At 39.6% G+C, this 25904-nt stretch overlaps 1 protein-coding gene across 1 annotated transcript in view; it reads right to left on the reverse strand.

Moving 5' to 3' along the window:
- The window catches only part of kcnd1 (potassium voltage-gated channel, Shal-related subfamily, member 1), a 73675-nt gene that overhangs the window by 9269 nt on the left and 38502 nt on the right, over positions 1–25904 (reverse strand). The window contains exons 5-6 of the mRNA XM_061889516.1: positions 5073–5235; positions 1404–1487 (exon numbers count right to left, since the gene is read on the reverse strand). Of these exons, the coding sequence (XP_061745500.1) occupies positions 1404–1487; positions 5073–5235 (247 nt within the window). The remainder of the gene's footprint in view (positions 1–1403; positions 1488–5072; positions 5236–25904) is intronic.

The raw sequence follows: 25904 nt of genomic DNA on the forward strand, positions 1-25904 counted from the left end.
GACGGGGCTCTCTCTTGGAGATAGGGTGAGAAGCTCTGTCATCCGGGAGGAACTCAACGTAAAGCCGCTGCTCCTTCACATCGAGAGGAGCCAGATAAGGTGGTTCGGGTATCTGGTCTGGATGCCACCCGAACGCCTCCCTAGGGAGGTGTTTAGGGCACGTCCAGCTGGTAGGAGGCCACGGGGAAGACCCAGGACACGTTGGGAAGACTATGTCTCCCGGTTGGCCTGGGAACGCCTCGGGATCCCCCGGGAAGAGCTAGACGAAATGGCTGGAGAGAGGGAAGTCTGGGCTTCCCTGCTTAGGCTGTTGCCCCCGCGACCCGACCTCGGATAAGCGGAAGATGATGGATGGATGGATGGATGGATGGATGGATCATTTGCACTCCCTGGTGGTGACATCTATCAAAATGAGGGTGGTCCCAAAATGGTGGGAGTTTTCAAATTGACTGTGTGTCGCTTTTAAAAGTGCTCCCCCTCTGGTCAACATATGAAATAACAAGTGTGTGTAAACATTTGAAGTGCTCCTCCTCTGGCCAACATATGTAATAAGAAGTGTGTGTAAGAAATTGAAATGCGCCCCCTCTGGCCTAAATTAATTTAAAAAAATAAATAAATATGTATATAGAGACATACTGTAATAACTTGAAGTAAATAGTGAAGATAAAAAAATAATTACAAACCCAAAACATTGACTAAAAACTTACCTTTTTTATATTTGTGTAGTATGTATATATTGTTAATGTTGTAAATACAAATCTTTATATATCTAGAAAGGGTGGTCCTAAAGAGGTAGGCAATTTTCCGAGGTCTCAAGAAGGTAACAAATACAAGAATGTGTGTGAGTGTTCTTGTATTTCTACCCTTCTTGTGACACCAACAAGGAAAAGTAGCTTCCATATGAGGAGGTGTGAACAAGTTAGGACATAAATCATGGTCCTAATACGGAAAACCATTACATCTAATAGAGAATGTCTCATTTGCACCCCTGGTGGTGACATCTATGAAAATGAGGGTGGTCCCAAAAAGGAGGGCTTTTTCAAATTGATGTGTGTCGCTTTTAAAAGTGATCCCCCTCTCGTCAACATATGAAATAACAAGTGTGTGTAAACATTTGAAGTGCGCCCCCTCACGCCAAAATGTATTTACAAAATGATATAAATATGTATAAAGAGACATACCGTAATAACTTGAAGTAAATAATGAAGATTAAAAAACAATGAAAAACCAAAAATATTAACTACAAACATACCTTTTTTATATTTGCATAGTATGTACATATTATTAATGCAATATATCTAGAAAGGGTGGTCCTAAAGAGGTAGGCATTTTTCCGAGATCTCAAGAAGGTTACAAATACAAGAACGTGTGTGTGTGTGTGTGTGTGTGTGTGTGTGTCTCACCCCCAGGGCTCGGTCTTCTTTGTACTGCAGGAAAGCGTTTGTTGTTCCTTTCTTTGCCATGCGGATCCGAGCCATACGAACTTTCTGTTGGACAAGTTTAGGTTCAATGAATTGCTTTGAAATAAAACACAAATATCACAAATATCTCAGCAAACAAACAAGCACAAAAAATTGACGCCCCTTTGACTGAGTGAGTGAGGCCAACATAACCGGTTGTCGACATAAGCAAAAATTTTTACATTTAAATACAAATGATTTGTGACTTTGTCCAGAGACTTCTTAAGTCTTGATCTTTGTGTGTTGACATAGTTTTCCTCCGTTTGTGTTGATTATTTTAGATTTTAAAACTTGTTAGAATCCAGGTACACACAACACAGTTTTTATTTTGAAGCTTATTTTGCACTAAACAGGAAGTGTGTAACTAAACAGTACAGTAGATATTTGCCTATTCTGCATTTTCTTATTTTCTTTTCTTTGCATGAAATTGTAATTGTTAGGGTTTGTTTTTTTTTAAGGTAACTTAGATAGAGCGTGGCATGATGGCGCTATCTACAGGCCAGGGTAGAATTACTGCAGAAATCAATCCAGGAGAGGGCTCTGTGTGAAGGGTAATTTGTGTCTATATTACAAAAACTTTTTGGGACAATTAATATTTTGCGTTTGAAATTTTTTTTCTTTTTACATCAAATTTTATTTTGACAATTTTATTGAATTTGGACATTTTGAAATTCAAAGTGTAAAAATTCACTGTTAAAGGAATCAACAATCGGTGTAGAAGTATTCGTTGTCAAATGTTATCATATCTACAAACATTTCTGCATTGACTTTTTCTATCCTGATTTTCTTTTGCGCTGATTTTTTTAAGCTGAATGTTTTATACACTGAGTTTTTGTACGCTGAATTGTTTTACATTTAATTTTTTTATATTGAATTTTTATACAATGGATTTTTTACAATGAAATTTAATACACAGATTTTTACACTAAACTTCAAATACAACACATTTTAATACATTAATTTTCCCCCTGATTTTTTTCACACTTAATTTTCATACACTGAATTTTCTCACACAATTCTTATACATAATTTTTTTAATGATGACTTTTATATACAGAATTTTATACACTCATTTTTTTACATTGAATTTTTATACACAGATTTTTTTTACACAAAATTTTTATACACAGATTTATTTTACGCTAAATTTAATACACACCGAATGTTTATACATTAATTATTTTCCCCCTGAATTTTTATATACTGATATTTTTAATACAATTTTTATACATAATCTTGTAATGATGAATTTTGATAGACAGAATTTTTTTACACTGAATTTTTATACACTGGCTTTTTTTCCGCCCAATTTTTATGTACTGAATTTTTTTTACATTGAATTTTTAAATACTGGAATTTTTACGCTGAATTTTATACACAGGTTTTTTTTTTACGGAAAATTTCATATACAACACATTTTTATACATACATTTTTCCCCCTGAATTTGTATGCACCGATATTTTTTTTACAATTAACTTTCATACACTTCATTTTTTCCACACAATTTTTACACATCATTTTTTAATATTTTTTTATACATGTTATGCAGCATTTTTACACACTGCATTTATTTACGCTGAATTTTTATACACACAAGTTTTATACGCTAAATTTCATATGCACAACATTTTTCTAAAAAAAAGAATTCCCTGAATTTTCATACTCTGATTTTTTTTAGACTTAATTTTGATACAAGTCTAAAAAAAAAAAAAAAAAAAAAAAAAAAATCATCCCATCCTCACCTATGGTCATGAGCTTTGGGTCATGACCGAAAGGATAAGATCACGGGTACAAGCGGCCGAAATGAGTTTCCTCCGCCGGGTGGCGGGGCTCTCCCTTAGAGATAGGGTGAGAAGCTCTGCCATCCGGGAGGAGCTCAACGTAAAGCCGCTGCTCCTCCACATCGAGAGGAGCCAGATGAGGTGGTTCGGGCATCTGGTCAGGATGCCACCCGAACGCCTCCCTAGGGATGTGTTTAGGGCACGTCCAGCTGGTAGGAGGCCACGGGGAAGACCCAGGACACGTTGGAAAGACTATGTCTCCCGGCTGGCCTGGGAACGCCTCGGGATCCCCCGGGAAGAGCTAGACGAAGTGGCTGGAGATAGGGAAGTCTGGGCTTCCCTGCTTAGGCTGCTGCCCCCGCGACCCGACCTCGGATAAGCGGAAGATGATGGATGGATGGATAATTTTGATACACTAAATTTGTTTACACTGAATTTTCGTACATTGAATGTTTTCATAAATTTTTTATACATAATTTTTTAATGATGAAGTTTCATACGCAGTGTTTTTATGGACTGAATTTTTATACATCAATTTCTTTTACGCTAAATTTAATATACACCGAATTTTTATACAGGAATTTTTTTCCCCTCAATTTTTATACACTACTTTTTTTTACACTTGATTTAATTACACTGAATTTTCATACACTGATTTTTTTCATACAATTTAATACATAATTTTTTAATGATGAATTTTTATACAGGCCCTGCGATGAGGTGGCGACTTGTCCAGGGTGTACCCCGCCTTCCGCCCGATTGTAGCTGAGATAGGCGCCAGCGCCCCCTGCGACCCCGAAAGGGAATAAGCGGTAGAAAATGGATGGATGGATGGATGGAATTTTTATACACAGAATTTTTTTTACGCTGAATTTTTTCACAGACATTTTTTTACACAGAATTTTTATACACCAATTTTTTTATGCTAAATTTCACATACACTGAATTTTTATACATGACATTTTTTTCCCTTGAATTTTTGTACACTTTTTTTTTTACACTTAATTTTTATACACTAAATTTGTTTACACCACTGAGTTTTCATACACTTAATTTTTTCATACAATTTTATACATAATTTTTTAATGATGAATTTTTATACGCAGAACTTTTTTTTTACAGATTTTTTACACTGAATCCATTTTTTAATGCTAAATTTCATATACACTGAATTTTTATACATGACATTTTTTCCCCCTGAATTTGTATACACTTATTTTTTTTACACTAAATTTATTTACACCACTGAATTTTCATACTCTTAATTTTTTCATACAATTTTATACATAATTTTTTAATGATGATTTTTTAAACACAGAATTTTTTTTACACCGCATTTTCTACACTGAATTGTTATACACCGATTTTGTTACCCTAAATTTCATATACACTGAATTTTTATTCAAAAAAAATTGTACTAATTTTTTTTACATAGATTTTTTTATACACTGACTTTTTTTACACTGAACTTTTATGGACTGAATTATTTTACATTGAATTTTTATACACTGTATTTCTTTAACGCAACGTTTTTATGCACATTTTTAAATGCTTTTTTTATGTTTGTTTTACACTGAATTTTAACAAATTGAATTTTCAAACACTATTTTGCTGATGAATTTCAATCCATGTAAAAAATTTAATAACATAAATTCAGTGTAAAAAAAAAAAGAAGCTTTCGTTATAAAGACACAAATGAACCTCTATGGCGTTGTCTCACAAGTCAATCTTGTCAACATTTTCCAGCAGGAAGACGTTTTTCAAGACAAGAGTTGTGCTGTCACAGGTGTAAAAGTATGTGTGTAATTGTGGAGCAAAATGGCGTCCGACCTGCTGCGCTCGCATCTTGTCGGCTCGCTGGTTCTGGTGATAGATGCGACTGAAGTTGGACACGATGACGGGCACAGGGAGGGCGATGACCAGCACGCCGCTCAGCGAGCAGATGGAGCCGAAAATCTTCCCAGCGATGGTGTTGGGGACCATGTCGCCGTACCTGCGGACCACCGCACAGAGGTCGTCAAAAGGCGGCAGAAATAACTCATATGGTCGAGAGAATAGCGTGGAAGTGGCTCGTCGTAACCATGGTAACAGAGAAGCATCGTGCAACATGTGACCTTCTGTCGTTTGATGTCATCGTGACTGTGTTTTTGCAGACATCTTCAAATGTACAGTGGGGCAAAAAAGTATTTAGTCAGCCACCGATTGTGCAAGTTCTCCCACTTAAAATGATGACAGAGGTCTGTAATTTTCATCATAGGTACACTTCAACTGTGAGAGACAGAATGTGAAAAAAAAAATCCAGGAATTCACATTGTAGGAATTTTACAGAATTTATTTGTAAATCATGGTGGAAAATAAGTATTTGGTCAACCATTCAAAGCTCTCACTGATGGAAGGAGGTTTTGGCTCAAAATCTCCCGATACATGGCCCCATTCATTCTTTCCTTAACACGGATCAATCGTCCTGTCCCCTTAGCAGAAAAACAGCCCCAAAGCATGATGTTTCCACCCCCATGCTTCACAGTAGGTGTGGTGTTCTTGGGATGCAACTCAGTATTCTTCTTTCTCCAAACACGACGAGTTGAGTTTATACCAAAAAGTTCTATTTTGGTTTCATCTGACCACATGACATTCTCCCAATCCTCTGCTGTATCATCCATGTATCCATTTTGGTATAATCAATCAATCAATCAATCAATCAATGTTTATTAATATAGCCCTAAATCACAAAGGTCTCAAAGGACTGCACAAACCATTACGACTACGACATCCTCGGAAGAACCCACATAAGGGCAAGGAAAACTCACACCCAGTGGGATGTTGGTGACAATGATGACTATGAGAACCTTGGAGAGGACCACAAATGTGGGCAACCCCCCCACAGGGGACCGAAAGCAACGGATGTCGAGTGGGTCTAACATGATACTGTGAAAATTCAATCCATAGTGGATCCACCACAGCCGCGAGAGTTCAGTTCAAAGCGGATCCAAGACAGCAGCGAGAGTCCCGTCCACAAGAAACCATCCCAAGCGGAGTCGGATCAGCATCGTAGAGATGTCCCTAACCGATACAGAGGCAAGCGGTCCATCCTGGGTCCCGACTCTGGGCAGCCAGTACTTCATCCATGGCCATCGGACCGGAACCCCTCCACAAGGGACAGAGGAGAAAAAGAAAAGAAGCGGCAGATCAACTGGTCTAAAAAGGAGGTCTATTTAAAGGCTAGAGTATACAAATGAGTTTTAAGGTGAGACTTAAATGCTTCTACTGCGGTAGCATCTCGAACTGTTACCGGGAGGGGATTCCAGAGTACTGGAGCCCGAACGGAAAACGCTCTATAGCCCGCAGACTTTTTTTTGGGCTTTAGGAATCACTAATAAGCCGGAGTCCTTTGAACGCAGATTTCTTGCCGGGACATATGGTACAATACAATCGGCAAGATAGGATGGAGCCAGGTCGTGTAGTATTTTATACGTAAGTAATAAAACCTTAAAGTCACATCTTAAGTGCACAGGAAGCCAGTGCAGGTGAGCCAGTACAGGCATAATGTGATCAAACTTTCTTGTTATTGTCAAAAGTCTAGCAGCCGCATTTTGTACCAACTGTAATCTTTTAATGCTAGACATGGGGAGACCTGAAAATAATCGAGACGAGACGTAACAAACGCATGGATAATGATCTCGGCGTCTTTAGTGGACAAAATGGAGCGAATTTTAGCAACATTACGGAGATGAAAGAAGGCCGTTTTAGTAACGCTTTTAATGTGTGGCTCAAAGGAGAGAGTTGGGTCGCAGATAATACCCAGATTCTTTACCGAGTCCCCTTGTTTAATTGTTTGGTTGTCAAATGTTAAAGTTGTATTATTAAATATAGGTCGGTGTCTAGCAGGACCGATAATCAGCATTTCCATTTTTTGGGCGTTGAGTTGCAAAAAGTTAGCGGACATCCATTGTTTAATTTCATGAAGTATAAACTCAACTCGTCGTGTTTGGAGGAAGAAGAATACTGAGTTGCATCCCAGGAACACCACACCTACTGTGAAGCATGGGGGTGGAAACATCATGCTTTGGGGCTGTTTTTCTGCTAAGGGGACAGGACGGTTGATCCGTGTTAAGGAAAGAATGAATGGGGCCATGTATCGTGAGATTATGAGGCAAAAACCTCCTTCCATCAGTGAGAGCTTTGAATGGTTGACCAAATACGTATTTTCCACCATAATTTACAAATAAATTCTTAAAAATTCCTACAATGTGAATTCCTGGATTTTTTCCCCACATTCTGTCTCTCACAGTTGAAGTGTACCTATGATGAAAATTACAGACCTCTGTCATCCTTTTAAGTGGGCGAACTTGCACAGAACTTGACTAAATACTTTTTTGCCCCACTGTACTGTCCTGCAGTCAAAGAAGTGGATGCACCTTTAAACACACACTTAACTGGAGGGTGGGGTGTATCGTGGCGTCATGCCAAATAAAAGCTTACAAGAGTGGGCGGTCCCTTAAGAGCAGGGTCAGGCCCGGTTCTGGCGAGCGCGTTCAATATTTCATGACGGGATTATGTCATCCTCGACTCAACATGGAGGGAAACTCTGCCTTGGAGAGGAACAACAAGCTTATCAGGTCTCGCCGTGTTCACTGGTAACCGTGACAACACAGTCAAGGAGGCAAGGACGCAGTAAATTAAAGCTTTTTCATGAAAGTCAGCGTGTTCTGATCCCAGATCAGCGCGGATAAAAAAAAAATACAATAGGCCATTAGCAGCCAGCTGACCAATGGCACACTCAGCTGGATGCTTATCGGCCAATCAGGAGGTGATTCAGCACACGGCCGACGCTAATTCACTTATTTGCTCTCCTTGGACCAGAGTGCAGGTTCTAAACAAAGCAAGGTCTTTGCTCCCAGCTCACATATGACGGGACTGCAAACCCAAGTATTACAACTCCTTTTTCTATAACACAAGCAGCCTGAAACATCCATCCGTTCATTTTCTACCGCTTGTCCCTTTCACGCATGAGAATATCACCTGGCAACATGAGAACCTACAGAGTCAACTAAAACATGAATGCATAGAAGGTCATCTACGACATGGGTGTCAAACTCTGGCCCGCAGGTCAAATTTGGCCCGCTGTGTAATTTCATTTGGCCCTTGAGGCAATATCAAATTAACATTAGAGCTGGCCAGCCAGTATTATACAGCGGCGGTGCCGATATCACCGCTAATACTCATACTTGCCAACCCTCCCGATTTACCCCAGGAGACTCCTGAAGTTCAGTGCGCCTCCCGAAAATCTCCAAGGGCAACCATTCTCCCGAATTTTTCCAGATATCCACCCGGACAACCATATTGGGGGCGTGCCTTAAAGCCACTATCTTTAGCGTCCTCTACAACCTGTCGTCACGTCTGCTTTTCCTCCATACAAACTGCGTGCCGGCCCAGCCACACAATATATGTGGCTTTTACACACACTTAAGTGAATGAAAGGCATACTTGGTCAACAGCAATACAGGTCACACTGAGGGTGGCCGTATAAAAAACTTTAAAACTGTTACAAATATGCGCCACACTGTGAACCCACACCAAACAAGAACGACAAACACATTTCGGGAGAACATCCGCACCGTAACACAACATAAACACAACAGAACATATACCCAGAACCCCTTGCAGCACTAACTCTTCCGGGACGCTACAATATACACCCCCCAGCTACCACCAAACCCCCAAAAATGTATTAGCCTGTGGAAAAAGTTAATGTTGATATTTACCTCAGAAGGCTGCAAATAGAAAAGAGTCATTGTTGTATTTATTTTAAAAAAAATTGGATTTAATACACCGTTGATGTTTTTGGGATTGTTTTTTGAAAGTTCATTGTGCACTATTAAGTTATATAAGCATTGCTTGTTCCATATTCAGTGTTAAAGCAAATAAGTGTAGCAAACTGAGCAATGATGAACGTTTTATTCACCCACTTTCTCTTGCTACTTCAAGGCTAGAATGTTGGATTCATTCATTATTGTTATTTTATTTTCAAATTTATTATTAGCCTGTGGAAAAAGTTTATTTTGATATTTACATCAGAATGCTGTAAATAGAAAAGAGGCATTCCTTTTTTATTAAAATTTTATTTGATATGCCATTGATATCTTTTTTTTTTAAAGGGGAACATTATCACAATTTCAAAAGGGTTAAAAACTGTAAAAATCAGTTCCCAGTGGCTTGTTTTATTTTTCGAAGTTTTTTTCAAAATTTTACACTACCCTGAATATCCCTAAAAAAAGCTTTAAAGTTCTTGATTTTCGCGATTTGCGATGCGACTGTCCATTTCCCTGTGACGTCATACAGTGCTGCCAATGCAAACAACATGGCGGTTACCACAGCAAGATATAGCGACATTAGCTCGGATTCAGACTCGGATTTCAGCGGCTTAAGCGATTCAACAGATTATGCATGTATTGAAACACATGGTCGGAGTATGGAGGCAGATAGCGAAAACGAAATTGAAGAAGAAACTGACGCCATTGGGCGAATAGCTATTGACGCTATTCGGCCATAGCATGGGTGTACCTAATGAAGTGGCCCATAGCATGGCTGCCTTATTAGCATCACCGGTAAAATGTGCAGACCAAACGATCAGGACTTTCGCATCTTGTGACACTGGAGCAACTTAAACCCGTCGATTGGTGGGTGTTTGTTTCGCATTCAATGTGGGTATCTAGTTTCAAATGTACATACAGCTAGCGTAAATAGCATGTTAGCATCGATTAGCTGGCAGTCATTCTGCGACCAAATATGTCTGATTAGCACATAAGTCAATAACATCAACAAAACTCACCTTTGTGATTTCGTTGACTTAATCGTTGCAAATGCATCTGCAGGTTATCCATACATCTCTGTGCCATATCTGTCTTAGCATCGCCGGTAAAATGTGCAGACACTCTGGTACACTCAATTGGGGTCTGGCGGCAGATTTCTTGCCAGTGGTGCAACTTGAATCCCTCCCTGTTAGTGTTGTTACACCCTCTGACAACACACCGACGAGGCATGATGTCTCCAAGGTTCCAAAAAATAGTCGAAAAAACGGAAAATAACAGAGCTGAGACCCGGTCTTTGTAATGTGTTGAAAATGAAAATTGCGGCTGTATTATCTGGGAGACGTCACGTTCTGACGTCATCACCACATGGGCGATAAACAGAAAGGCGTTTAATTCGCCAAAATTCACCCATTTAGAGTTCAGAAATCGGTCAAAAAAATACATGGTCTTTTTTCTGCAACATCAAGGTATATATTGACGCTTACATAGGTTTGGTGATAATGTTCCCCTTTAATTATTATTATTATTTGAAACTGGATTTTGCATGTCACTATAAAGTTATATAAGCTTTGCTTGTTCAATATATAGATAGATAGTACTTTATTGATTAGTTCAGTAGAGTTCCTTCAGGAAAATTTAAATATTTGATGCAAACCTTGTTTGGGTCCTTATTAAAAGGTTAATTAGTTCAACCTTGGCCCACAGCTTTGTTCAGTTTTGAATTTTTGCTCACTCTGTATTTGACTTCGACACCCATAACCTACGACATGAGAACCTACAGAGTCAACGACAGCATGAGAACATAGAAGTCCTCTGTGACATGAAAACCGACAGAGTCTACAACAACATGAGAACATAGAAGTCCTTTGTAACATGAGAACCGACAGACTCAACAACAACATGAGAATATAGAGGGTTATCTACTACATGAGAACCTACAGACTCAACAACAACATAAGAACATAGGAGTCCTCTGTAACATGAGAACCGACAGAGTCAACAACAACATGAGAACATTGGAGGTCCTATGGAACATGAGAACCTACAGAGTCAAAAACCACATGAGAACATAGAGGGTCATCTACTACATGAGAACTTATAGAGTCAACAACCACATGAGAACAAGGGAGGTCTTCTGTAACATTGTCAACAACAAAATGAGAACTTACAGAGTCAACAACATTAGAACATAGGTCATCTACTACATGAGAACCTACAGAGTTAACAACAACATGAGAACATAAAAGGTCATCTACGACATGAGAACATAGAGAGAAAAAAACCACATGAGAACCTACAGGTTTAACGACGACATGAGAACATAGGAGTCCTCTGTAACATGAGAACCGACAGAGTCAACAACAACATGACAACATAAGAGGTCCTCTGTAACATGATAACCTAAAGAATTAACAACAACATGAGAACAAAGAGGATCATCTACGACATGAGAACCTACAGAGTCAACAACAACATGAGAACAAAAAGGATCATCTACAACATGAGAACCTACAGAGTCAACAACAATATGAAAACATAGGGTCATCTACTACATGACAACTTATAGTGTCAACAACAACATGAGAACATAGAGGATCATCTACGACATGAGAACCTATGGACTCAACAACAACGTGAGAACTTAGGAGTCCACTGTAACATGAGAACCTACAGAGTCAACAACAACATGAGAACATAGGAGTCCTCTGTAACATGAGAACCTACAGAATCTACAACATGAGAACATAGAGGGTCATCTACGAGACATGAGAACCTACAGACTCAACAACAACATGCAAACATAGAAGTCCTCTGTAACATGAGAACCGACAGACTCAAAAACAACATGAAAACATAGGAGGTCCTCTGTAACATGAGAACCTATAGAGTCTACAACAACATGAGAACATAGAATATCGTCTACAACATGAGAACCAACAGAGTCAAATACCACATGAGAACAAGGGATGTCCTCTGTAACATGAGACCCTCCAGAGTCAACAACCACATGAGAACAAGGAAGGTCTTCTGTAACATGAGAACCTACATAGTCAACAACAGCATGAGAACATAGAGGATCATCTACGACAGGGGTCTCAAACTCAATTTACCAGGGGGCCACTGGACGCAGAGTCTGGGTGAGGCTGGGCCACAAGAAAAGATTTCTTCAAAAAAATGTTGCATACTCCTCAGTATGTCTAGTTGTATAATGACATTTCAAATTGTATCCCTTGTATTTTGTACTTTTATTTTGTATTTCTCTGTGCAAATAAGAGACGTCGGGCTGCCCCTGTGCTCAACCGAGAAATATTGCATCTCACACTTTTCCTGGAATTGTCTTTGCTCATCACGAACCTTTCTCTTCACTGCAGGCTTTAAAAAAGACATGTTTGGAGAATATTGTTTTTTCCGCAATGTGTGTCGTTCCGCTTTTCTTCCCTACAGCAACACGACGGTCGGCAGATAATAGTACCGGAAAGTACAGGGGTAGTGAGCACAAAAAAGTGACGGCTCCCGGAGTGTCATGTAGAAATATATGTAGAGTTCATCGTGTGAGGCAATGCAAATTAAACAATAAAAAAAATAAATAACAGTTTGAATTGGTTCAGGTTATCGGAGACTGTTATTACTGACGGACAGGTGTCGCGGTGTGACTGCAGCCAGGCACGTAAGAAAACCCTCGTCTCCATGGCAACGTCTCTGTCGCTTTCACTCATTTGGCGCTTTTCCACTAACGCAGGGGTAGGCAACCCAGAACGTTGAAAGAACCATTCTGGACCTAAATAACACAACGCTGTCAAGCACCATTATTATAAAACTCGCGGGCCGCACTAACATTAAACTTTCATATTACAGTGGGGGCCGCAAAATAACTTCTCACGGGCCGCGTGTCTGAGACCCCTGATCCACGACATGAGAACCTACAGACTCAACAGCAACATGAGGACATAGAAGTTCTCTGTAACATGAGAACCGACAGTCAAAAACAACATGAGAACAAAGGTCCTCTGTAACATGAGAACCTACAGAGTTAACAACAACATGAGAACATAGAGGGTTATCTGCGACATGAGAACCTACAGAGTCAACAACAATATGACAACAAAGGAGTCCTCTGTACCATGAGAACCGACAGTCAACAACAAAATGAGAATATAGGAGGTCCTCTGTAACATGAGAACCTACAGAGTCAACAACCACATGAGAACATAGAGGATCATCTACTACATGAGAACCTATAGAGTCAACGACGACGACATGAAAATATAGGATGTCATCAACAACATGAAAACCTACAGAGTCAATGACGACATGAGAACATAGATGGTCATCTATGACATGAGAACCTACAGACTACAACAACATGAGAACATAGAAGTCCTCTGTAACATGAGAACCGACAGAGTCAACAACATGAGAACATAGGAGTCCTCTGTAACATGACAACCTACAGAGTCTACAACATGAGAACATAGAAGGTCATCTACGAGATATGAGAACCTACAGACTCAACAACAACATGAGAACATAAAATTCCTCTGTAACATGAGAACCGACAGAGTCAAAAACAACATGAGAACATATGAGGGCCTCTGTAACATGAGAACCTACAGAGTCTACAACAACATGAGAACATAGAATATCATCTACAACATGAGAACCAACAGAGTCAAAAACCACATGAGAACAAGGGAGGTCCTCTGTAACATGAGAACCTACATAGTCAACAACAGCATGAGAACACAGAGGATCATCCACGACATGAGAACCTACGGAGTCAACAACCACATGAGAACAAGAAAGGTCTTCTGTAACATGAGAACCTACATAGTCAACAACAGCATGAGAACATAGAGGATCATCTACGACATGAGAATCTACAGACTCAACAGCAACATGAGAACATAGAAGTTCTCTGTAACATGAGAACCGACAGTCAAAAACAACATGAGAACATAGGTCCTCTGTAAAATGAGAACCTACAGACTCAACAACAAAATGAGAACATAGAGGGTTATCTGCGACATGAGAACCTACAGAGTCAACAACAACATGAGAACATAGAGGGTTATCTGCGACATGAGAACCGCCAGAGTCAACAACGATGACATGAGAATATAGGAGGTCATCAACAACATGAGAACCTACAGAGTCAACGACGACATGAGAACATAGATGGTCATCTACAACATGAGAACAAAGGAGTCCTCTGTACCATGAGAACCAACAGTCAACAACAACATGAGAATATAGGAGGTCCTCTGTAACATGAGAACCTACAGAGTCAACAACCACATGAGAACATAGAGGGTCATCTACTACATGAGAACCTACAGAGTCAACAACGATGACATGAGAATATAGGAGGTCATCAACAACATGAGAACCTACAGAGTCAACGACGACATGAGAACATAGATGGTCATCTACAACATGAGAACCTACAAAGTATACTGCAAAATTAGAACATAGAGGGTCATCTGCAACATGAGAAATTACAGAGTCAACAAAGGAGTCCTCTGTACCATGAGAACCGACAGTCAACAACAACATGAGAACATAAAGGGTCATCTACTACATGAGAACCTATAGAGTCAACAACCACATGAGAACATAGAGGATCATCTATTACATGAGAACCTATAGAGTCAACAACAACATGAGAACCTATAGAGTCAACAACAACATGAGAACCTATAGAGTCAACAACAACATGAGAACCTATAGCGGATCATCTATTACATGAGAACCTATAGAGTTAACAACAACATGAGAACCTATAGAGTCAACAACAACATGAGAACATAGAGGATCATCTATTACATGAGAACCTATAGAGTCAACAACAACATGAGAACATAGAGGATCATCTACGATAGGGGTCACCAACGCGTTGCCCGTAAGGACCAGATGAGTCGCCCACTGGCCTGTTCTAAAAATAGCTCAAATAGCAGCACTTACCAGTGAGCTGCCTCTATTTTTTAAATTGTATTTATTTACTAGCAAGCTGGTCTCGCTTTGACATTTTTAATTCTAAGAGAGACAAAACTCAAATAGAATTTGAAAATCCAAGAAAATATTTTAAAGACTTGGTCTTTACTTGTTTAAATAAATTAATTTAGTGTTTTACTTTGCTTCCTATAACTTTCAGAAAAACAACTTTAGAGAAAAAATACAACCTTAAAAATGATTTTAGGATTTTTAAACACATATACCTTTTTACCTTTTAAATTACTTCCTGACAATTTAAATCAAAGTTCAAATAAATTATTATTTTTTTATTGTAAAGAATAACAAAGGCATTTTAATTTAATTCTTCATTTTAGCTTGTTTTTTCCACTAAGAATTTTGTGAAATATTTCTTCAAACTTATTGTGATTAAAATAAAAATAAAAATATTCTGGCAAATCTAGAAAATCTGTAGAATCAAATTTAAATCTTATTTCAAAGTCTTTTGAATTTCTTTTAAAATTTTTGTTCTGGAAAATCTAGAAGAAATAATGATTTGTCTTTGTTAGAAATATAGCTTGGTCCAATTTGTTATATATTCTAACAAAGTGCAGATTGGATTTTAACCTATTTAAAACATGTCATCAAAATTTTAAAAATCTTAATCAGAAAAAATTACTAATGATGTGCCATAAATTCTTTTTTAAATTTTTTCAAAAAGATTCGTATTAGCTAGTTTTTCTCTTCTTTTTTTCGGTTGAATTTTGAATTTTAAAGAGTTGAAATTGAAGATAAACTATGTTTCAAAATTAAATTTTCATTTTTTTCAATTAAGAGTTTTTTTTCATTATTTATTCTCTACAAAAAACTTCCGTAAAAGGAAAAAATGGACGACGGAATGACTGACAGAAATACCCCTTTTTTTTAATATATATATATAGATTTATTTATTAAATATGAATTGAGCAAATTGGCTATTTTTGGCAATTTATTTAAGTGTGTATCAAACTGGTAGCCTTTCGCATTAATCAGTACCCAAGAAGTAGCTCTTGGTTTCAAAAAGGTTGGTGACCCCTGATCTACGATATGAAAACCTACAGCGTCAACAACAACATGAGAACATAGAAGGTCATCTACAAAATGAGAACTTACACAGTCAACAACATTAGAACATAGAAGGCCATCTACAACATGATAACCTACAGAGTTAACAACAACATGAAGACATAGAAGGTCATCGACAACTTGACAATCTATAGAGTCAACAATAACATAAGAACATAGAGGATCATCTACTACAAGAGAACCTACAGACTCAACAACAACATGAGAACATAGGATGTCCTCTGTAACATGAGAACCTACAAAGTCAACAACCACATGAGAACATAGGAGGTCCTCTGTACCATGAGAACCGACAGAGTCAACAACAACATGAGAACATAGAGGGTCATTTACTACATGAGAACCTACAGAGTCAACAAAAACATGAGAACATAGAGGTTCATCTATAACATGAGAACCTACAGAGTCAACGACGACATGAGAATATAGGAGGTCATCAACAACATGAGAACCTACAGAGTCAACGACGACATGAGAACATAGATGGTCATCTACATGAGAACCTACAAAGTATACTACAACATTAGAACATAGAGGGTCATCTGCAACATGAGAAATTACAGAGTCAACGACGGCATAAGAAAATAGAGAGTCGACATGAGAACATACAGGGTCATCTACAACATGAGAACCTACAGTGTCAACTACGACATGAGAACAGACACAGTAAACTACATTATGAGAAAATGAGAACTTACAGATTCAACGACGACATGAGAACAGAGTGTCATCTACAACATGAGAACCTAATGTCAAAGATGACTTGAGAACAGAGTAATCTACGACATGAGAACCTACTGAGTCAAAAATAACATGAGAACATAGACAGTCATCTACGACATGAGAACCTTAAGAGGCTACAAAAACGTGAGAACATAGAGAGTAAACTACGTCATGAGAACCTACAGAGTCAACAACAACATGAGAACAGAGTGTCATCTACGACATGCGAACCTACAGTGTCAATGACATAAGAATTCAGGTTTATCTGCAACATGACAACCTACAGAGTCAACTATGACATGAGATCCTACAGAGTCAACTACGACATGAGAACATAGTGCGTCATTTACAACAGGAGAACCTACAGAGTCAACGACGACACGAGAACATAGAGCGTCATCTACAACATGAGAACCTACAGTGTCAATGAAGACATGAGAACATAAAGGTTCATTTACAACATGAGAAACTACATAGTCATCTACGACATGAGAACCTACAGAGTCAATAATGTCGGGTGTTACCATTTAGTGGTCAATTGTACGAAATATGTACTGAACTGTGCAATCTACTAATAAAAGTATCAATCAATCAAAGTCATGAGAACATGGAGTAAACCACAACATTACAACATAGGGTCAATGATGACATGAGAACGTAGTGGGTCACTATGACATGAGAACTGACAGAGTCAATGACATCATGAGAACATAAAGGGTGATTTATTCCATGAGAACCTAGAGAATCAACAACAACATGAAAACATAGAGGGTCATCTACAACATGAGATCCTACCGAGTCAGCGATGATATGAGAATAGAGGGTCATCTACAACATGAGAACATAGAGGTTCATCTACAACATGAGAACCTACAGAGTCAACGACGACATGAGAACAGAGTGTCATCTATAACATGAGAACCTACAGTGTCAATGATGACAGGAGAACATTGAGGTTCATTTACAACATGAGAAACTACAGAGTCAACTACGACACGAGAACATAGAGGTTCATCTACAACATGAGAACCTACAGTGTCAATGATAACATGAGAACATAAAGGTTCATCTACAACATGAGAAACTACACAGTCATCTACGACATGGTAACAGAGTGTCATTTACGACATGAGAACCTACAGAGTCAATGATGTTGGGTGTTACCATTTAGTGGTCAATTGTACGAAATATGTACTGAACTGTGCAATCTACTAATAAATCCATCCATCCATCCATCATCTTCCGCTTATCCGAGGTCGGGTCGCGGGGGCAACAGCCTAAGCAGGGAAACCCAGACTTCCCTCTCCCCAGCCACTTCGTCTAGCTCTTCCCGGGGGATCCCGAGGCGTTCCCAGGCCAGCCGGGAGACATAGTCTTCCCAACGTGTCCTGGGTCTTCCCCGTGGCCTCCTACCGGTTGGACGTGCCCTAAACACCTCCCTAGGGAGGCGTTCGGGTGGCATCCTGACCAGATGCCCGAACCACCTCATCTGGCTCCTCTCGATGTGAAGGAGCAGCGGCTTTACTTTGAGTTCCTCCCGGATGGTAGAGCTTCTCACCCTATCTCTAAGGGAGAGCCCCGCCACACGGCGGAGGAAACTCATTTCGGCCGCTTGTACCCGTGATCTTATCCTTTCGGTCATGACCCAAAGCTCATGACCATAGGTGAGGATGGGAACGTAGATCGACCGGTAAATTGAGAGCTTTGGGTTCATCTACAACATGAGAACCTACAGAGTCAACGACGACATGAGAACAGAGTGTCATCTACGACATGAGAACCTACAGTGTCAATGATGACAGGAGAACATTGAGGTTCATTTACAACATGAGAAACTACAGAATTTACGACATGACAACATACAGAGTCAATGACGACATGAGAACATAAAGGGTCATTTACGACATGAGAACCTAGAGAATAAACAACAACATGAAAACATGGAGAGTCATAGACAACATGAGATCCTACCGAGTCAGCGAGGATATGAGAACAGAGGGTCATCTACAACATGAGAACATAGAGGTTCATCTACAACATGAGAACCTACAGAGCCAACGATGACACGAGAACTTAGAGGTTAATCTACGACATGAGAACCTACAGTGTCAATGATGACATGAGAACATAGAGGCTTTTTTTGATTGATTGATACTTTTATTAGTAGATTGCACAGTGCAGTACATATTCCGTACAATTGACCACTAAATGGTAACACCCCAATAAGTTTTTCAACTTGTTTAAGTCGGGGTCCACGTTAATCAATTCATGGTACAAATATATACTATCAGCATAATACAGTCATCACACAAGTTAATCATCATAGTATATACATTGAATTATTTACATTACATTATTTTTACATTATTTTCGCTACAAAATGAGAACCTATAGGGTCATCTCCAACATGAGAACCTACAGAGTCAACAACGACATGAGAATAGAGTGTCATCTACAACATGAGAAACTACAGAGTCATCTACAACATGGGAACCTACAGAGTCAATGATGACATGAGAACGTAGAGGGTCATCTATGACATGAGAACCGACAGGGTCAATGACGACATGAGAACATAAAGGGTCATTTACGACATGAGAACCTAGAGAATCAACAACAACATGAAAACAGAGGGTCATCTACAACATGAGATCCTACAGAGTCAGCGAGGATATGAGAACAGAGGGTCATCTACAACATGAGAACATAGAGGGTCATCTACTACATGAGAACCTACATAGTCAACAACGAAATGAGAATATAGGAGGTCATCTACGACACGAGAACCTACAGAGTCAGTACGACATGAGAACACAGAGGTTCATCTACAATATGAGAACCTACAGAGTCAACGACGACATGAGAACACAGTGTCATTGACGACATGAGAACCTACAGTGTCAATGATGACATGAGAACATAAGAGTGTCATCTACAACATGAGAAACTACAGAGTCATCTACGACATGACAACATACAGAGTCAATGATGAAGATGAGAACATAGAGGGTCATCTAAGACATGAGAACAGACAGAGTCAATGATGACATGAGAAAATAAAGGATGATTTACGACATGAGAACCTAGAGAATCAACAACAACATGAAAACATAGAGGGTCATCTACAATGTGAGATTCTACCGAGTCAGCGAGGATATGAGAACAGAGGGTCATCTACAACATGAGAACATAGAGGGTCATCTACTACATGAGAACCTACATAGTCAACAACGAAATGAGAATATAGGAGGTCATCTACGACACGAGAACCTACAGAGTCAGTACGACATGAGAACACAGAGGTTCATCTACAACATGAGAACCTACAGAGTCAACGACGACATGAGAACACAGTGTCATCTAAGACATGAGAACCTACAGTGTCAATGATGACATGAGAACATAAGAGTGTCATCTACAACATGAAAAACTACAGAGTCATCTAAGACATGAGAACAGACAGAGTCAATGATGACATGAGAACATAAAGGATGATGTATGACATGAGAACCTAGAGAATCAACAACAACATGAAAACATAGAGGGTCATCTACAACATGAGATCCTACCGAGTCAGCGAGGATATGAGAACAGAGGGTCATCTACTACATGAGAACCTACAGTTAACGACGACATGAGAACACAGTGTCATCTACAGCATGAGAACCTACAGTCTCAATGATGACATGAGAACATGGAGTGTCATCTACAACATGAGAAACTACAGAGTCATCTACAACATGACAACATACAGAGTCAATGACGACATGAGAACATAAGGGATGATTTACGACATGAGAACCTAGAGAATCAACAACAACATGAAAACAGAGGGTCATCTACAAAATGAGATCCTACCGAGTCAGCGAGGATATGAGAACAGAGGGTCATCTACAACATGAGAACATAGAGGGTCATCTACTACATGAGAACCTACATAGTCAACAACAAAATGAGAATATAGGAGGTCATTTACCACACGAGAACCTACAGAGTCAGTACGACATGAGAACACAGAGGTTCATCTACAACATTAGAACCTACAGAGTCAACGACGACATGATAACACAGTGCCATCTACGACATGAGAACCTACAGTGTCAATGATGACATGTGAACATAAGAGTGTCATCTACAACATGTCATCTACGACATGGCAACATACAGGGTCATTGATGAAGATGAGAACATAGAGGGTCATCTAAGACATGAGAACAGACAGAGTCAGACGACATGAGAACATAAAGGGTAATTTACGACATGAGAACCTAGAGAATAAACAACAACATGAAAACAAAGAGGGTCATCGACAACATGAGATCCTACCGAGTCAGCGATGATATGAGAACAGAGGGTCATCTACAACATGAGAACATAGAGGGTCATCTACTACAATGAGAACCTACATAGTCAACAATGAAATGAGAACATAGGAGGTCATCTACGACACGAAAACCTACAGAGTCAGTACGACATGAGAACACAGAGGTTCATCTACAACATTAGAACCTACAGAGTCAACAACGACATGATAACACAGGGTCATCTACGACATGAGAACCTACAGTGTCAATGATGACATGAGAACATAAGAGTGTCATCTACAACATGAGAAACTACAGAGTCATCTACGACATGACAACATACAGAGTCAATGATGAAGATGAGAACATAGAGGTCATCTAAGACATAAGAACAGACGGAGTCAATGACGACATGAGAACATAAAGGGTAATTTACGACATGAGAACCTAGAGAATAAACAACAACATGAAAACATAGAGGGTCATCTACAACATGAGAACCTACAGAGTCAACGACGACATGAGAACCTACAGAGTCAACGACGACATGAGAACCTACAGAGTCAACGACGACATGAGAACCTACAGTGTCAATGATGACATGAGAACATAAGAGTGTCATCTCCAACATGAGAAACTACAGAGTCATCTACGACATGACAACATACAGGATCAATGATGAAGATGAGAACATAGAGGGTCATCTAAGACATGAGAACAGACAGAGTCAATGACAACATGAGAACGTAAAGGATGATTTACGACATGAGAACCTAGAGAATCAACAACAACATGAAAACATAGAGGGTCATCTACAACATGAGATCCTATCGAGTCAGCGAGGATATGAGAACAGAGGGTCATCTACTACATGAGAACCTACAAAGTCAACGACGACATGAGAACACAGTGTCATCTACAGCAGGAGAACCTACAGTCTCAATGATGACATGGAGTGTCATCTACAACATGAGAAACTACAGAGTCATCTACAACATGACAACATACAGAGTCAATGACGACATGAGAACATAAAGGATGATTTACGACATGAGAACCTAGAGAATCAACAACAACATGAAAACATAGAGGGTCATCTACAACATGAGATCCTATCGAGTCAGCGAGGATATGAGAACAGAGGGTTATCTACAACATGAGAAACTACAGAGTCATCTAGGACATGAGAACAGAGTGTCATCTACGACATGAGAACCTGCAGTGTCATGACAAGTTTACAGTAGCTGTTTCAGTCACAAATGTGTTGTTGCGGAGTGAAATGTTGTGGGTCACAAGGACGTCCGTATCGAAACTCGTCAGTTGGATGGTTTCTATTTTGACGGCAGCTAAGAGGCCAGCGTCCTCCCCGTCTTTCCTCCTCCTCCCTCTCTGGCGACCATGGTTAATTGATAACGTGATGATGAAAGTTGCAGGAGGGCGGATGCTCGTTCCGTGTTTTCTCCCCGTCTGGACAACATGTGACTTCTTTTCTTTCTTCTTCCTTTTTGTTTTTGTTTGAATCGCAGCTAACAGCGTCGTGGCGCTAACTGACCCGCACGAACGATACCAACGAATCTGTCAGTTTGTTGGTGTCAAACCCTAAGATGCAGAGAAGGAGACAGGCAGTTTGCAGGCAAACATGATTTAATAAAACACTAAGACAAAAACCGAACAAAAGGGTACAAACAAAAAGCGCGCACAAGGCGGATAACAAATTTCGCAATGAACAAAGAAAACTGGAAGCAGGGAACAAAAGACAGTAAGCTACAAACAGCTACCGGACATAGCTTACCGCAACGCTGCATTGACACGACACGACAGGTAGCCACGACAATAATCCAGCACTGACTGGAAGACGAAGCAGGTAAAAATAGGATCGGGCTGATTGACACCAGGTGTGGCCAAGTGCCAATCTGCCGCAGTTGAGGGGAAACCGCGCCCAGGGAGAAACACAGGAAACAGACAAAATAAGAGCTCTGACAGGAAATACTACACACACAGAGGAAACAAGGACAAATGCAGAGGAAAAAAACTAAAACATAGCCAAACTGTCAGGGACCATCCTGACAGAATCACTCACTAACAATGTACAGATAACCCTACATACACTATATTGCCAAAAGTATTTGGCCACCCATCCAGTCGTAAAATTTCCTAACTCCTAAATATTCCAGAGTCAACTGTCGGCTTTATTATAAGAAAATGGAAGAGTTTGGGAACAACAGCAACTCAGCCACCAAGTGGTAGGCCACGTAAACTGACAGAGAGGGGTCAGCGCATAGTGCAAAGACTTTCTGCACAGTCAGTTGCTACAGAGCTCCAAACTTCATGTGACCTTCCAATTAGCCCACATACAGTATGCAGAGAGCTTCACGGAATGGGTTTCCATGGCCGTGCAGTCGCATCTAAGCTCCAGGATACCAAAACATTTTGGACAATTCTTTGCTCCCAACCTTGTGGGAACAGTTTAGAGCGGGCCCCTTCCTCTTCCAACATGACTGTGCACAAAGCAAGGTCCATAAAGACATGGATGACAGAGTTTGGTGTGGATGAACTTGACTGGCCTGCACAGAGTCCTGACCTGGACCCGATAGAACACCTTTGGGGTGAATTAGAACGGAGACTGAGAGCCAGGCCTTCTCCACCAACATCAGTGTGTGACCTCACCAATGTGCTTTAAAACAATGGTGAAAATTCCTACAAACACACTCTGCATCCTTGTGGACAGCCTTCCCCGAAGAGTTGATGCTGTAATAGCTGCAAAAGGTGGACCCACATCATATTGAACTCTTATGGGTAAGGAATGGGATGGCACCTTAAGTTCATATGTAAGTAAAGGCAGGTGGCCAAATACTTTTGGAAATATAGTGTATGCTATTGCTAATATAAACGTATGCGAAATGATGAAGAGAAAAAATGATAACATAAATAAATCAACACATTTAATTACAAACCCTGTTTCCATATGAGTTGGGAAATTGTGTTGGATGTAAATATAAACGGAATACAATGATTTGCAAATTCTTTTCAACCCATATTCAATTGAATGCACTACAAAGACAACATATTTGATGTTCAAACTCATATACTGAATTTTTTTTTTGCAAATAATAATTAACTTAGAATTTCATGCCAGCAACACGTGCCAAAGTAGTTGGGAAAGGGCATGTTCACCACTGTGTTACATCACCTTTTCTTTTAACAACACTCAATAAACTTTTGGGAACTGAAGAAACTAATTGTTGAAGCTTTGAGAGTGAAATTCTTTCCCATTCTTGTTTTATGTAGCGCTTCAGTGGTTCATCAGTCCGGGGTCGTATTTTACGCTTCATAATACGCCACACATTTTCAATGGGAGACAGATCTGGACTGCAGGCGGGCCAGGAAAGTACCCACACTCTTTTTTTTACAAAGCCACGCTGTTGTAACACGTGCTGAATGTGGCTTGGCATTGTCTTGCTGAAATAAGCAGGGGCGACCATTAAAAAGACGGCGCTTAGGTGGCAGCATATGTTGTTCATAAACCTGTATGTACCTTTCAGCATTAATGGTGCCTTCACAGGTGTGTAAGTTACCCATGCCTTGGACACTAATGCACCCCCATACCATCACAGATCTTGGTTTTTGAACTTAGCGTCGATAACAGTCTGGATGATTTGTTTCCCCTTTGCGCCGGATGAAATTATGTCGAATATTTCCAAAAACAAATGTGGACTCGTCAGACTACAGAACATTTTTCCACTTTAATTCAGTCCATCTTAGATGATCTTGGGCCCAGAGAAGCCGGCGGCGTTTCTGGATGTTGTTGATAAATGGCTTTCGCTTTGCATTGTAGAGCTTTAACTTGCACTTACAGATGTAGCGACAAACTGTATTTAGTGACAGTGGTTTTCTGAAGTGTTTCTGAGCCCACGTGGTGATATCCTTTAGAGATTGATGTCGGTTTTTGATACAGTGCCGTCTGAGGGATCGAAGGTCACGGTCATTCAATGTTGGTTTCCGGACATGCCGCTTACGTGGAGTGATTTCTCCAGATTCTCTGAACCTTTTGATGATATTATGGACCGTAGATGTTGAAATACCTAAATTTCTTGCAGTTGCAGTTTGAGAAACGTTGTTCTTAAACTGTTTGACTATTTGCTCACGCCGTTGTGGACAAAGGGGTGTACCTCGCCCCATCCTTTCTTGTGAAAGACTGATCATTTTTTTGGGAAGCTGTTTTTATACCCAATCATGGCACCCACCTCTTCCCAATTAGCCTGCACACCTGTGGGATGTTACAAATAAGTGTTTGATGAGCATTCCTAAACTTTATCAGTATCTATTGCCACCTTTCCCAACTTCTTTGTCACGTGTTGCTGGCATCAAATTCTGAAGTTAATGATTATTTGCACAAAAAAAAAATGTTTATCAGTTTGAACATCAAATATGTTGTCTTTGTAGCATATTCAACTGAATATGGGTTGAAAATAATTTGCAAATCATTGTAATTCTGTTTATATTTACATCTGACACAATTTCCCAACTCATATGGAAACGGGGTTTGTATATAAATAAATAGGCAAAATAGATGAAAGTATAAAAAAATAACAATAAAAAATAAATAAATAAACGTGACATATTACAGGCATCGTTTGAACTATCCCGTACTCATTTTACACATTACTGCGAGTGTTCTAATTATAAAGTTGAACGCTGCTACAGTCTACAAGTACACAAAGCATGTCAGCTTATAGACTGAACATGATGAC

The sequence above is a fragment of the Nerophis ophidion genome, linkage group LG27 (assembly GCF_033978795.1).
Source record: "Nerophis ophidion isolate RoL-2023_Sa linkage group LG27, RoL_Noph_v1.0, whole genome shotgun sequence".
Taxonomy (NCBI): Eukaryota; Metazoa; Chordata; class Actinopteri; order Syngnathiformes; family Syngnathidae; genus Nerophis; species Nerophis ophidion.